Source organism: Bidens hawaiensis, unplaced genomic scaffold (assembly GCF_021521415.1).
Source record: "Bidens hawaiensis isolate Kalapana, Puna unplaced genomic scaffold, B.hawaiensis_p1.1 tig00044792_1, whole genome shotgun sequence".
Taxonomy (NCBI): Eukaryota; Viridiplantae; Streptophyta; class Magnoliopsida; order Asterales; family Asteraceae; genus Bidens; species Bidens hawaiensis.
Window position 1 is genome coordinate 1 of NW_027497964.1, and position 14,195 is coordinate 14,195.

Genomic DNA, 14,195 nt, shown 5'->3' on the forward strand with positions numbered 1-14,195 from the left:
TTTCTTTCGTTAGGTATTACGATTCGTCTGATTTGTTTCAAAATGCATTATATTACTTTATTCAATCTCAATAGCAGTAGTATCAAACAACTTTTGATGCCAGTGATTTTTAGTTATAAAAGCATTGTTTTTTTACTTTTTACCCAATTTTTTAGGATCAGAGCATATTGGTGCTTAGGGCTGCAAACGAACCGAACGAACACAAACAAGGCGTTCGTTAAGGAAATAATGTGTTTACGTATTGTTCACAAACACATAAATAATGTACAAAATATTGTTATGAACAACATATACAAACAAACATGAATGAACGAACACGAACAAGGCCTTGTACTTGTACGTTAATTTATTAAGCGAAACGAACATAAACGAACTGTGCTGAATGTTCGGTTCATTTATGCCACCCGTAGTGGGCGTGGTCTTGGGGCGATTTTGGGCGAACTCCGGCGAGAACAACGCGCCCCCCCCCCCCCCCCCCGGCGAATTGTGGGGCGATGGGGGGGGGGGTATTTGTCGCCGTTCTTCCCTTTTGATTTTATTTTTATTATAATGGATTGTGTGTGGTATATATATATGTGTGTGTGTGTGTGTATGTGTATATATATTGGGCTACAACACCATTACACCCCAAAAACAAAAACCAATCTTTGCTGACTGGGCGCCACATGGCGCAAAACGCCCATTTTATTGCCCTCCACTACACATAGCCTTACAAGTTACAACCTTATAGCAGTGGTTTCTTTATTGGTTTTTGTGTCTATTTTCGGTCTATTTTTTAAAAACATTGTCAAGTATGAAAAGGGGATATGGTGCAACATATTGCAAATGATGGCTTACACTTGATCTCTGAATATTAACAGGTAAGTACTGTTGACAAATTTTATTTTGCTGATGCTACTTATGCTGCACCTGCCTTTATGGAAATGGGAATTTGTGCTAAAGTTGTTTTAAAATGTATATTACTTTCTTTGCCTCAAAGAAAATGTAACACTTTTTATTTTTGATTGATATTGATATAAACAATATAAATGCAGCCGTCTTGTTTTAATTGTTAATGATTTTCAAAAATAATTTGGTGCCGCCGTTTTCTGTTAATAAATTCATTTTATCATTGTAAGGTGTATTTTGAAATTTGTATGTTAACCATTAGTTATTCATTTTTACTACATTTTCTTTGCGATTACATGCCCTAAAGGTCTTTATTATTATTAAGCTCACAAGTCAAACTTCACTTCTTTTAGTTACTCTCACTTTCAAACCATTCTTCATTTGGAGCACAATACTAGCACCCGGTAATACTGGGTGGCCTTCGACAAGCTCCACATGGTAATGGTATATGATTGTAGCAGCCACTATCTTCATCTGAGTGAAACTCATTTTCTTACCCAAACAAGTTCTAGGACCAGCATTAAACGCCGGGAACTTATAAGACGCTTGGTGTTTGATCCCACCGCCTGGTTCAAGCACCTTTCGGGCTTGAATTCTAAACAATCCTTTCCCCATATCGATTCCATTCTTCCATGGTATAAAAGCATAGAATGATTCTGGTGTTAGGATCGACTTTATGGCCGCTTGGAAGTATATCAGGTTGTGCTGGACTTTTGTGTTGAAACGGACCTGGAGGGAAAAGCCTTAACGCTTCACATAATCCACCATGAAGGTAAACCAGTTTGTCCATATCTAATGCTTGAATATCATTGCTGCATTTCCCACCGACTTCTCTATGTAATTGCGTCTCAAGCTCTTCTCGGATCTTATCTTCTGCCATTAGGTTTTTGGCAAGAAGATAAAATAACCAAGAGAGTGTGATGCTTAGTGGTATCTCTACCTGCAAATATGGTATTCAACAAGGTGTCTCTCAAAAACTTGTTCGGATCCTTAGACATGCCACTTTGGTCTTTTGTCGCTCTCATTAGAGCTGTTGAAAAGTTAAAACCTTCGTCTTCTGGTTCATAATTCATGTTACTAAAATTCTTCTGGTTTTTGGCTATGTGTTTATATGTGAACTGATCAATGACTTTCCATGCACTCCTTAACCTTTTCTCCTTTCCCATTCTAAGTAATCGTTGCAATTTCCATAATTTTGTTGGGATTATATGCCTCCAAAAGACGGCTTCTTTTGCATCGGATAAAGCCATTTCACATGGAATGTTAGGGAAATCTAGAGACATGCTTTGGGGGTCGTATTGAATAACTAATTTACATATAATATCAAACCCAAGTCTTTGAAATATATCCTGGAAATCTGTCTCCACCCCTTGTTGGGATATGTTGTCAAGTACCGGCAGTAACCCTTTAACAACCTTGTCCCAAATAATCTTTTTCAAATGGTTCTGAAAGTTAGGGTGGTTTAGGAGGAGCGTGAAAGTTCTACGGTGGAACTCCCACAACTCACCATCGGAACTCGTCATTCCTCTCCAAGGATATCCAAGATCTGGTGGAGTTTGTGACCTTTTGGGTAATTAGGGAAATTTTTGCTCAAAATGTAATGGATGTTTGCAGGAATTGAGGTGAAAAGCATATCCATGTCGGCTAACACGGTCCTTTAAAAAAGAACGTACCACCAGTACGTGCCAGAACATCAGTGAGGTGGTCATGGAGTCTATGGGAATTTACAATGACCGCCAGTAGTCCACCAAGAACTGGCCATTTTTTCTGGAAGATAGAACTATGGCGTGGACGTGCGTATAAAACAATTAGAAAGCAGATTACGAATGAAAAGATAATGGTAAGGCTTACAAGCAGAGCCATGGGAAGAGGTATTTTCTTTAAAGCAGGAGGGATGTAGTCAAGCGGTGACAACTAAAGAAGCTCCAGGTTCTTTAAATAGCCGTTTAAACCCCCCCCCCCCCCCCCCCCCCCCCCACCCCCCCCCTTCTCTTTTAGTTCCACAAAAAAACAAAAAGGTTAACTGCCATTATGATATATCACATATTAATCTTTATTTTCTTCTTTCTTTTAATTAACATATTGTTTATTTAAAGTTTGCGTGAAGCATTTTAGAAATATGAATACATATTTACAACATACAGTTTTAAAATTTCCACTCCTAATGTTTTGCCTACAAAACTGCTGGTGAAGTAAAACTTTTTTTTTTTTTTCGTTTCATAGGGGTCAATGAGATTTTGGTGATTTTAGTGGTTATCGAAATATTTGGATAATCATGATTTACTTGAAGACCAAATGAGAAATAACTACTTGGGTACGGAGTACACGATCATTCGTGCGTGGCCTTATTTCATTCACGAAACAAACCCGAAGCTCAAGGGGCATCACCCCCTAAATTGTGAACTTGGGTTCATTGGTATATGAAATAAGAATTTTTATGAACGACTGTGTAGTTTACACCTGATAACTTGTATCGATCTTTATTTTAGTTTTAGTTTTCCTTTGGTCTCAAGTAAATCCCAGCTAACCAAAATTGCTTGATAACACTAAAATTACCAACACGACTATGACCACTTACTGTAGAAAGTCCTGTAACTGCAATTGTTGATTCGTTTGTTTTGGTTTTGAATAAAGTTGTTTATACAGATCTGGATTAAGAATTACACATCAGAATAAGACCAACAAATATTGATGAATAGCTGACTTAGATTATGCAAATCGATCTTGTCTACTCAGTTGCAATACCATGATGTTTATGATGAGGAGGTTATCCAAGAGTTGACAAGCACTTATTCGGATCAGTTGGACAAAGGAGGAACAAGGCAGAAGACGCTCAAACTTTAAACATAATTCGAGTTACAATTGGAATTACGGGTCCATCTCCAGCGGGAAGAAAGGTCTTGACGAATTGGGATCACGTGGAGGTGCCATAGACATTTCGGCTTAGCTGTCAAATCCAAATTATTATTGATTTAAAGCCCCGTGTTGTGTTTTATTATGTCAACCCGCTTAACGTTAATTTGCCAAAATGTGTAATATCTAGTGGCTTGGTGCAAGTCAAGTTTAAATGTACATTTTTGTAATTGGAGAATATATTTTTAGATTAAAGTAGCTAAATGGTGATGACGGAAAATCGATAATTATAGCTAACAAATAAAAATATTAAACTTATCTATTAATAGGAGCTTGTGACGCATACTTTTTATTTATTTATGATGGGGTAAGTCAGTATAAGATGTCTACATAATAATGTATATATAGGCTAAGTTATTACCCTGGATATAATTGCTAGGAAGAAAGTAAATATGATAGAAACTAGTAAGTCAAATTAACGGGTCTTAACAATTATTATCATTTAAGCTAGTTATAACATGTTTTATGTGTTTAACATGTTAGAGACAACGCGATTAACACAAATATCAAACATGAAATGACTCGTTTAACAATTGACTTTGGTGGTTTGAGCATGACAGATGTACATGTTATGTACCAAGAAAAAGAAATAATGTACTCTAAAAAAGTTCAAAATAGCATAATGCATTTTTTTGCTAAATAGGTGTTAAGACCCTATAATTATTCAATGATTATCATTACTATTTTTTCAATGGCACAATGTTACATTGTACTTGGGATTGATATTGAATCCTTAACTTCATATTCTACACTTTAATTATCTTATCACTCAACAAAGGGGTATGATAGATAATCATTACTATAGCTAAAACATTTATAATAGATTTTTTATCTTCATCTCTATTTACACTAAAAAACACTACATTTTTATTATTGTTTTTTTTCTTTATTCACAACCACTTTTAACAAATATTAAAATATTATAGTGTGTGAAAAATGTTTTTTCAAATTACTCAAACAATAATATTTTTTTCTCTAAACCTCTTAAACCTAGTGACACTAAAAAAAAACAAAGAAACACCTCACATAATTTAAAGAAGCTGTTGGAAATGCTATAATTTAACTTTTTCATCCTTTCTTGTTTTCTTTTAAAACCCTTTCTTTCAAATTATTCGGTTACTATTTTTTTATTTTTTTGCTTTTCTTTTCAATTCAATTGCCTCTTTTTTTACTAATATTTTTGTTTTTTTTTTCTTTTTTCCGTCCCCCCCCCTCTTAAATGCCAACTTTTTTTTTTACGTTTTTCTTCGGGTTTGTAAAATTTTCTTTATTATTATTATTTATTTATTTTTTAAATTCTCTTATGTATTCCTTTACATACATTCCTACAACCTCACTTTCTCGTATCGCATAATGTTTTTTTACAACCTACGACAATAGCATGCTAGTTACCATTTTAAGGTATACAACACTTGATCAGAACTATTTTTTAATAACCCTTTTTTATAACGGATTTATATCATAAATTATAAATATATTATAATAATATTATTTAATGATTTGTAAAGATTATAATATAATTAGATGCCTTAAATTTGTAGATTATTGAGTAAGAAACTATTTAGTCAACTTTGTTAACTGTATAATTTATTTATGAGACTCGATCAGACGAGACTTCTTAAGTACGGACGCTCTTAATCTACTTTATTTTTGAATACTAACTACGAGTTTAGGTTATTTGAAAGGATAAATAAGCCCAGAAGAAAGAGCTAAAATAATTAAATAAATATAAATAAAGCCCACGTTCTATTCTAAGGCCTCCAAAATGGTTGACCCACCCGAGTCCCGACCTGTCATGTGACGGTCCTTGAGTTTACAGTAACAGGTACTCAAGATAACCAAAAATAATTACCAATAGTCCCGACACGAGCAACACCCGTCCTTAAAATGATGAAACCGATTCGCATCACGAACCACAAGTTCCCTAGAGGTAACCCGCGACGCCAACTTCATAAACAAATGACAATCATCACATATTCTCAGATTCTTCATTATATAAACAGGCATCCAAGCCTGCAAACTTATCAACCCAAACGCCAACGCGAGTTTCTCACTATGATACGCGGCATCCTTATTAACAAAACCGTCTTCCTTAACATACATTCCTGTCTCTTCTATCTTCCTAATAATATCCTTTAACGCGTTATAAACATCGTTAATCCTAGGATGGTTAGTATCATTAACAGTAAAAACATGAACCCGGTTATCCACTTCAATCCAACTACAACCCGGGTTCTTCCTTATTCCTTTATCTTTCATAACCCGTCTTATGCTAGAAACATTTTCCAGATTCCCGGAATCTGTATAAAGATTCGCTAACAGAACATAGCTCCCAGAATCTTCTGCATCCAACTCAACAAGATTCTTCAAGGCGGTTTCCGCCATTGTTGAATCGTCATGAATCCTGCAAATAGAGGTGTTCATTAGTTGGTTAGAAACTGATTAAACCGAACCGAACCCAAACCAAAAGCCGAATTCTTAATTTAATTCGGTTTATTCTGCTTAACCGAATACCCATTTTTTTTTAAAGTTGTATATACTTATGGCTATTTTCGGGGTTTTGTACGTTTTATTTTCGGGTTTGGTTTTTAAGTTACGACCGAATAAAAATCATAACGAATAAACCGAACAACCGAATCAAGGAACACCCTACCTGCAAGCACCGAGCAAAGCTCCCCAAACCGCAGCATTCGGTTCCATCGGCATTTTATCGATTAAATCTTTCGCGTCTTTAACAAGCCCTGCGCGCCCGAGTAAATCCACCATGCACGCATAATGCTCGCATGTCGGGACAATATTATGAACATTAACCAACATATCAAAGTAATGGCGACCTTCCGAGACCAAACCCGAGTGGCTGCAACCCGACAGAACCGACACATAACTTATATGGTCCGGAGTCATACCCGACTCGAGCATTATCTCAAACGTATCTATCACTCGATTCCCATCACCGCTTTGTGCGTACCCCGCCATCATTGCGTTCCACGAAATCAAATTCTTCGTATTTATCAAATCAAACGTTCGTTCCGCGTCATTAATACGTCCGCATTTCGAATACATCGTTATAATACTGTTTTTAACCGAAACATCAGAACCAAACCCGATTTTTTCTGCTTGGCAAATGATTTGGGAACCAAGTTTTAACACGGCTGCGTTTGCACATGCACCGATTGAACTTACAAACGTAATATAATCGGGTTTGATTCCGTGTTGTCTCATTAACACATAGAGTTTTAAACCATCTTCCCAAAACCCATGATTTACATAACCTGCTAGCATCGAGTTCCACGATACCACGTTCCGTTCGGGCATTTTATCGAAATATTCTCGAGCTTTTTTAACGTCTCCGCTTTGAGAGAACGACGTGATCATCGTTGTCCATGATATAATATCTTTATGTGACATCGATTCATACGCGTTAACTGCACTCTGAATGTCATTACATTTAGCATACATTGTGATTAACGCATTAGCTACGGGGATTAACGGGTCCAAACCGATTCGGATTGAATACGCGTGGATTTGGGTTCCGAGGTTTATATCTTTTAACGCGCAACAAACTCCTAGAACAGTTGCTATAGTGAACAGATCAGAGGCCACGGGTACGCTTTTCATTTGTTTAAACAACGAAAACGACTCGACATCGTTACCACTATGCACCGCGCCTCCTATTAACGAAGTCCATGATACTATGTTAGGTTCTTTTATTTGTTTAAATATTTCACACGCGTTTTCAAAGCGTGCACATTTAGCATACAAGTCGATTAAGCCACTGCCAACGTACGCATCAACGGGTTGTTGAAGTCTAATGATTCGAGCGTGTAAGTGGGCCCCCCACGTAAGATCACACACGCTAGTCGAAGCACTCAAGACACTCGCGTATGTCATCGAATTCGGTCGGAAACCTTGACGACACATCTCGACAAACATCTCGAATGTTTTCGTGACATTTCCGTGCTTAGATAATATTGAAATGATCATGTTCCACGACACAACGTCTCGTTTAGGCATTTCATCAAACAATCTCAAGGCACGTTGAGCACCGTATAGTTTCGAGTAACCGTAAATCATGGAGTTCCACGAAAACATATTCGGGTTTCGTATCTTCAAGAAAACCGATTCAGCGATATCCGGCTTATCACACTTTATATACATATCAACTATCGAAAACTCAACCGAATCATCACCTAAAAACTCAAACTTTTTAGCTAAACCATGAACTTGCATACCCAACTTAACATCACCAACACTACCACAAGCCTTCATCACACAACTAAACGAATACGAATCCGGCACACACTCAAACCGCCTAACCATCGAAACGAAAACCTCAACGGTCTTCTCAACAAGCCCATTTCGATAATAACCCGACATCATCGAGTTCCACGACACAACATCTCTTTGAGGCATTTCATCGAACACTTTCTGTGCATCAATAACCCGGCCAAAACCCATGAACCCATCAACCATTGTATTCCAACTAAACACATTTTTGAACTCAATCATGTTAAACACCAATGCAGCTTCATCAATCAACCCGCATCTGGAATACATGTTGATTAGATTGTTTTGGATAAAAGTTGAAACGTGTAAGCCTGTTTTGATTAGTTGGCAATGGAGTGATTGAGCTAAGGGTTTGGAGTGAAGATTGATGCATTGTTTCATGGTCTCGTAGAAGTGTTGAGATAAATCCATGTATGATTGTTGATGAGTTGATAATAGGCGATGGGTTAAGTGGATTATTGAGAGACGAAGACATGGGTTTGAGAAGCTGGTGATCATGAGAGACTGTTGAAATTTGAATGTGTTTTGGGGGGTTTTCTGCAAATTATTTGAAGTATTTTGAGACGGTTCGCTAGAATATCATACCGTCGGTTTTTCAAAAGTCGGTTTAAACTGGTTTTAAAACCGAAAGATTTTTGATATTATATTGCGGCTCGTATTTATTTTGTAAATCCATAGTTGGTTTCTTTACATCTTTTGTAATCGATTAGTTTCATATGCAAATACAAACTTTCTATTATTTATGTGATATTTGGTTCATGTGTGATGTATATTGATGTATTTTATGGTTATTATTATTATTATTATTATTATTATTATTATTGTTTTGGTAATCACTGTTTTTTATATATATAATAATTTTTAAAAAAGCGATTACAATAAAGTGGCAGGTAAACGGGCAACAAGCTGCGCCGCAAACGGTTATTTTTTTAAGTTGGAGTTGTATTTATATAAAACTAAAGAGTAAACTATTCAACAAGTTTTACCATTATTGAACCAAATCCGGTACAAATAAAATACTGGTTTTTAAAACATTGCTCTTAGCAGTGGCGAAGCTTGGACTGAGGCACCGTGGGGGGGGGGGGGGCGAGCTCAAAATGTATACAAAATTCACAAACGAGGGGGTCCGGTCTCAAATTTTCGGCCGAAAAAGGCTAAACTTACACTACGTATAAAAATTTTCGGCTGAAAACAGGTAAATTTACACTACTACGCAAAAAAACAGGGGGCCGGGGCCACCCCAGGCCACAATGAAGCTTCGCCAATGGCTCTTAGGGGATGTTTGACAATTTTGTGCTAAATTATTAAGAGGCTTTACAAATTAAAGGTAATATCTAAATCATTCGGCATGACTCTATAACTTACCTATTTAGTGGCTCCCTTAACCATTAAGATGTCTTTTAAGTGAACAAAACTCACTTTACCTTTAACCGGTTATGTAGCTTCTTCATGGAATCATTAAGAGAATACCAAACAACCTCTTAATATGTTTCTTCGATTAGTTAATCCTCGTATACAAAGAATGAATACAAAGTTCAAAAAAAACCAAAATATCAGAACACAGAAGCAAACCTTTTCTTAGTTCACTCATTCTGACCCATACCAAAATAACCATTTTCTGAATCGACCTGTTTTAACCCTAACTCATTTGCAAATATAATCACATCACAACACTTGATAGCAGCAAAATCACCAACATAACACAAACATTTTGTTGATCCTATTGTCTGTTAACTACACAAACAAAACATATTCAGTTCACCTTATTCTTTGGTATTTGCTTGGTTAATCACTACAACATTAGTGAGGCCCACAAAGAAAAAAAAAACAATGTTATTTGTATGGTCAAAGGTTACACACAATGACACAAGGCTAAACTATAATTACAACTAATACCTTCAACCACTAGTCCATAATAAACTCTTAAAACCTACAAAAAGGATCAATTCCATGGCAACCATGCCATATTCCGAGGCCTACTTTCATTACCCCTGTTCAATGGACTCTCGGACCCACCTGATGACTCACTCAGGGTCCCATGAGACAGTGGGCTGCTCGGTCCCATGCTGTGGTTAGCCTGTGTGACCTTTGGTGTGACACTCGATGGATTAACATGGTTAGCCGATGGAGGTTCTTTACAGTTTTCAGGAAGAAAAGTTCCTGCAACAACCTGCAGCACAAGATTTAAACAAAATGTTAAAACTTCACCACCATGAGAAAAGGGTAAAATGGTCATTACACTAAATTTATTAACAACCTGCAGAACAAAATTAAAAAAAAAACTCAATTTACTTGCAATCAACTTTTAAAGTTTTGATTTTGGCTTTGGGTTATCTGACCTTGTTACTTGCTCAAAATGATGACATGGCACCAGGGGGTGTAAACAAGCCGAGACGAACCCGAACTCGACTAGGCTTGAGCTAGAGCTCGCTTAAGCTCGAGCTCGGTTTGCTATTTAATATTTATTAATAAACTAATAATTTTCTATATACATTTTAATTATAATTTTTACATATAACATGATATAAATACATATTTAATACATGATATAATAATTATATAAACAACAGGCTCGTCAAAATTGCAAGCCAACTCGAGCTCAATAAGTGAAGCTCGGGTTATTTATAGGCTCGAACTTGCGCTCGTTTATTAAACAAGCTTATTCTCAGGCTCGTGCTCTATTAAGCTCGGCTCGATTCGAGCCTTTAGTGAGGCGATATCAAGCAGCTCACGAGTGGCTTGGCTTGTTTACACCTCTAAATAGGCAGCCAACACTTCCAAACTTTGACCATGTTGACTTTGTTAACACATAAAAAACAGTTAAGAAATAAGGGAATACCTGAACAGGACTTGCAGCAGTCAAGAGTCCAGCTACAACACCACCAAAAACCTGATCACCTGATCCCGACAACGTGATGCTTAGTCCACCCGTCCGGGTGCGCTGACCGTGCACCTCTGTTGGCACAAACGAACCCGAAAGTGACAATATGTCAAATCTCCCCTGGATAATTTAAAAGATATTATCAGCCTATCAGATTTTGCACATTATGTCACCAAACAAAAATTAGACATAAAAATCAGACACACCTCATATGTTGCGGTTCCACCTGAAATTGCAGCCTGGCGAAGTGTTACATTATTAACAACGCCTGTCCCAGACATGACGCATACTGCCCTTGGTCCAGTCTGAGAAAATGACATGATCTTGTTAAAAACATCCTGAAAAAAACATAGAATTTGAAACATGGTTATTCAAGAAACTTTAAACTGCAGATAATTGATTAGTGTAAACTTTGAATAAAATCTAACCTCTCCAGGCTGCACCATAATGATATGCGGAGTGTAACCGAGTCCAGCCGCTCCTACAATAATAAGCTTTTTCATTAATATAAGATAAATAATATCAATTTTTGTTGCCTATTTTTTCAGTAATTGATGATTCACTATCATGCTCCACATAAATCATAATAGCAACATAAGTGACAACAACTACATTATGCAAAACTATATTAATATCAAACTCTATAACTAATAACGATTTTTTAGTAATGATATACCAATTCTTGATGTGTTAAACCAGACATGTAAGTTGAACTAAATGTTATAAAATACTCCGTATGCTGCAATCAACTACAAAACATAAGTCACCTAAATGTGACCCAAACACATATCAGAATAGATGATAAACATTGCATATAGTCAAGTCAAACAATAACACTCAAGCCCGCTTTTGTTCACTGAATTTGAAATAATATAACGGAATTGGAATCTAAATTACCACCAAAATCTTTACATAAACATTTTTTTACCCGAAAGCATAAATTACCGACAAAAGATTCCAACTTTATAAGCAAAATCATCCTTAAAACCGTAACTAAAAAGCAGGGATTAGCAATTCAATTACCTACATATGTTTCTCGTTTACGTTTCTTGTTTAACGAACCCGGAGGTCTACCTCTCATCCTCTTCACCGATCCAAGCCCGTCCTCCATCGGAACCGAACTAACCGGCGCCACCGCAATAGGCGGAACCGGAACCGCATCCGAACGTGACCTTTGCATTTCAAACCCACCATTCAACGAATTCGCACTAACACCTGGAGGCGACATAGACCCGCCCAGCCCGTACTTCCTCGGCCTCCCCCTCCTTTTCATTATCGTTTCGCCCGAACCGTGCTCGTTAATATTAATATTCTGCCGGAACCCTATACCATCACCACTACCACCGCCACCACCGCCGTAAACGCCGGTGACGCCGGGAGGGTACCTATTGGCCGGCGGCGGAGAGGTTACCGGCGGCATTGGTTGCCGGAATATTCCTCCTGATTCAGATCCGTTCATTTGGATTAACTGAGAAATGAAATTACGAATTTAACCTCAATTAAAGTGGCTAGCAAACCTTAATAAAACCCTAATAACAACAAATTCAAGATTGAAGCTTGTTTTTTGAATAAATCAAGCGAAAATAAATTGAAATAAAAAGGGGGTAAAATAAATGTAAAAAAAATTGGGGAAAACATGAAATAATTCTTACCGATTAAATATCAGGATTAATGGAGCGATTGATTTACGAAGAACAAGAAAGAAGAAGCAATTTCAAGGGTTTGCAGGCATTTTATTATTATTATTTTTATTAATTTATTATTATTATTATTATTATTAATTATCATTATTATTTTTATCATTATTTTTATTATTATTATTAGCTGTTTCAAAATTATTATTATTATTATTATTAGGGTCTCTGAAATTTAAATATATCCACTTTTTCTTGACTTCTGTTTTATAGACGTTCTTTTCCCTTATTATTATTATTATTATTAGGGTCTCTTAAATTCAAATATATCCATTTTTTCTTGACTTCTGTTATACAAAGTTTCTAATTTTCTAAAGACAGGTAGTAAGAAGCTAGATCGAAAAAAAAAACGTACAAATAAAAGGAAAAACCAAAACAAGGAAAGAGACTAAACATAAGCAAATCTATCTTTTTCTTGAACTACAAATTCGGTAGTTTGGTGTGGTTTTTAACATAGAAGAACAACCATCATAACCCTCATCATTTTAGCAACCGTAATACAAGTGTTATTAAACACCATATTTTTTGGATCTTCATAAAATCCAAAGTGTTAATGAGAAAATCAATTTAGTCTGTACACCTGACCTTTGTGAAAATTGACTTTTAAGCCCGAGGTAGCATGAAAACATCTTAGAATGCAAGTCAGATTCGTACAATTTGACTTCATCCAACCGCCTAAAACTTCTTAAAGTAACTACGATGTTTTCTCCCATGATGTCTTTTTTGAACAGCAAATTATTACACCATTAAGTGACTTGAACACTCATCGTTAGGGAATGACTCCACCTTAACAAACACCTTGAGATAATTAGGCTACACCTTGAAACCGGAACCAAAAAAATTAATATTACTACTGTCTGGCTCACAGCGTAAAGGTATTGGTACTTAGATAACCACTAGTTTTCGCTCAACCGTTTTTTAAATTTATTTAATACTAAATATTAACAAGAAAACAATCATAACCCACATTGGGTAATCGAAGTGCATAATCATATCACTGAAGTCACCAAATCAAAAGGGGTACTATGTTTAGCATGCACGTTAAAACAATAAATTTGAGAAGTTAAATGGATGAACCTCAGAACTTCATATACCATCTTTTCGGCTGCAACTTTGTTAAAACTCATTAGCAACATGCAGCAAACAAATAATACTGCAAATTATACTAATCCAAGTATTCCAGTCTAATAAGAACGTAAGCATTGACGAAGCTTCATTGAGGCCCGGGGTGGCCCCGGCCCCCTGTTTTGTGCGTATTAGTGTAAATTTACCCGTCTTCGGCCGAAAATTTTTATACGTAGTGTAAGTTTAGCCTTTTTCGGCCGAAAATTTGAGCTCGGTCCCCCCTCGTTTGTGATTTTTTTTAAATACATTTTGAGCTCCCCCCCTGGTGCCTCAGTCCAAGCTTCGCCACTGAACGTAAGCACTACACTTACCCAAAATGGGAATTTCCTATGACATGTGCACATCGACACATCGTCAAGTAATTATCTTTGAGATTGGTCCCGAGACGCGGTTGAGCACCACCCTAA

General features: G+C 36.5%; 1 protein-coding gene, 1 non-coding gene and 2 pseudogenes across 3 annotated transcripts; 1 reads left to right on the forward strand and 3 right to left on the reverse strand.

The window, feature by feature from the left end:
* The first annotated feature begins 830 nt into the window (after positions 1–830).
* LOC143595211 (small nucleolar RNA snoR101) lies at positions 831–896 on the forward strand. Its single transcript, XR_013146484.1, has one exon. It is a non-coding gene; the product is annotated as a small nucleolar RNA snoR101 (small nucleolar RNA).
* Positions 897–1,188: 292 nt separating this feature from the next.
* On the reverse strand, positions 1,189–2,782 carry LOC143595203 (alkane hydroxylase MAH1 pseudogene; annotated as a pseudogene).
* Positions 2,783–5,500: 2,718 nt separating this feature from the next.
* LOC143595205 (putative pentatricopeptide repeat-containing protein At3g11460, mitochondrial pseudogene) lies at positions 5,501–8,586 on the reverse strand (annotated as a pseudogene).
* A 1,270-nt stretch (positions 8,587–9,856) lies between these two features.
* Positions 9,857–12,686, reverse strand: LOC143595209 (AT-hook motif nuclear-localized protein 10-like). 2 transcript variants are annotated; one of them, XM_077074296.1, is made up of 6 exons: positions 12,622–12,686; positions 11,993–12,437; positions 11,398–11,450; positions 11,176–11,307; positions 10,928–11,089; positions 9,857–10,258 (listed from the first exon to the last, which is right to left on the reverse strand). In XM_077074296.1, the coding sequence occupies exons 2-6, from the start codon at positions 12,426–12,428 to the stop codon at positions 10,031–10,033; spliced, it is 1,011 nt and encodes a 336-aa protein (XP_076930411.1). In that variant the 5' UTR covers positions 12,429–12,437; positions 12,622–12,686; the 3' UTR covers positions 9,857–10,030. The 2 variants fall into 2 exon arrangements, with proteins under 2 accessions (XP_076930411.1, XP_076930412.1); XM_077074297.1 differs by lacking the exon at positions 12,622–12,686 and having other exon boundaries at positions 11,993–12,509.
* Positions 12,687–14,195: the final 1,509 nt, after the last annotated feature.

Bases quoted from the DNA above. Each gene is read 5' to 3' on its own strand.
- LOC143595209 (XM_077074296.1), bottom strand. From the start codon at position 12,428: ATGAACGGATCTGAATCAGGAGGAATATTCCGGCAACCAATGCCGCCG. The intron at 11,308-11,397 runs GTTAGATTTTAT...TGTTTTTTTCAG, and splicing joins TTATGGTGCAGCCTGGAGAG to GATGTTTTTAACAAGATCAT. The intron at 10,259-10,927 runs GTATTCCCTTAT...CTTGTGCTGCAG, and splicing joins CTGCTGCAAGTCCTGTTCAG to GTTGTTGCAGGAACTTTTCT.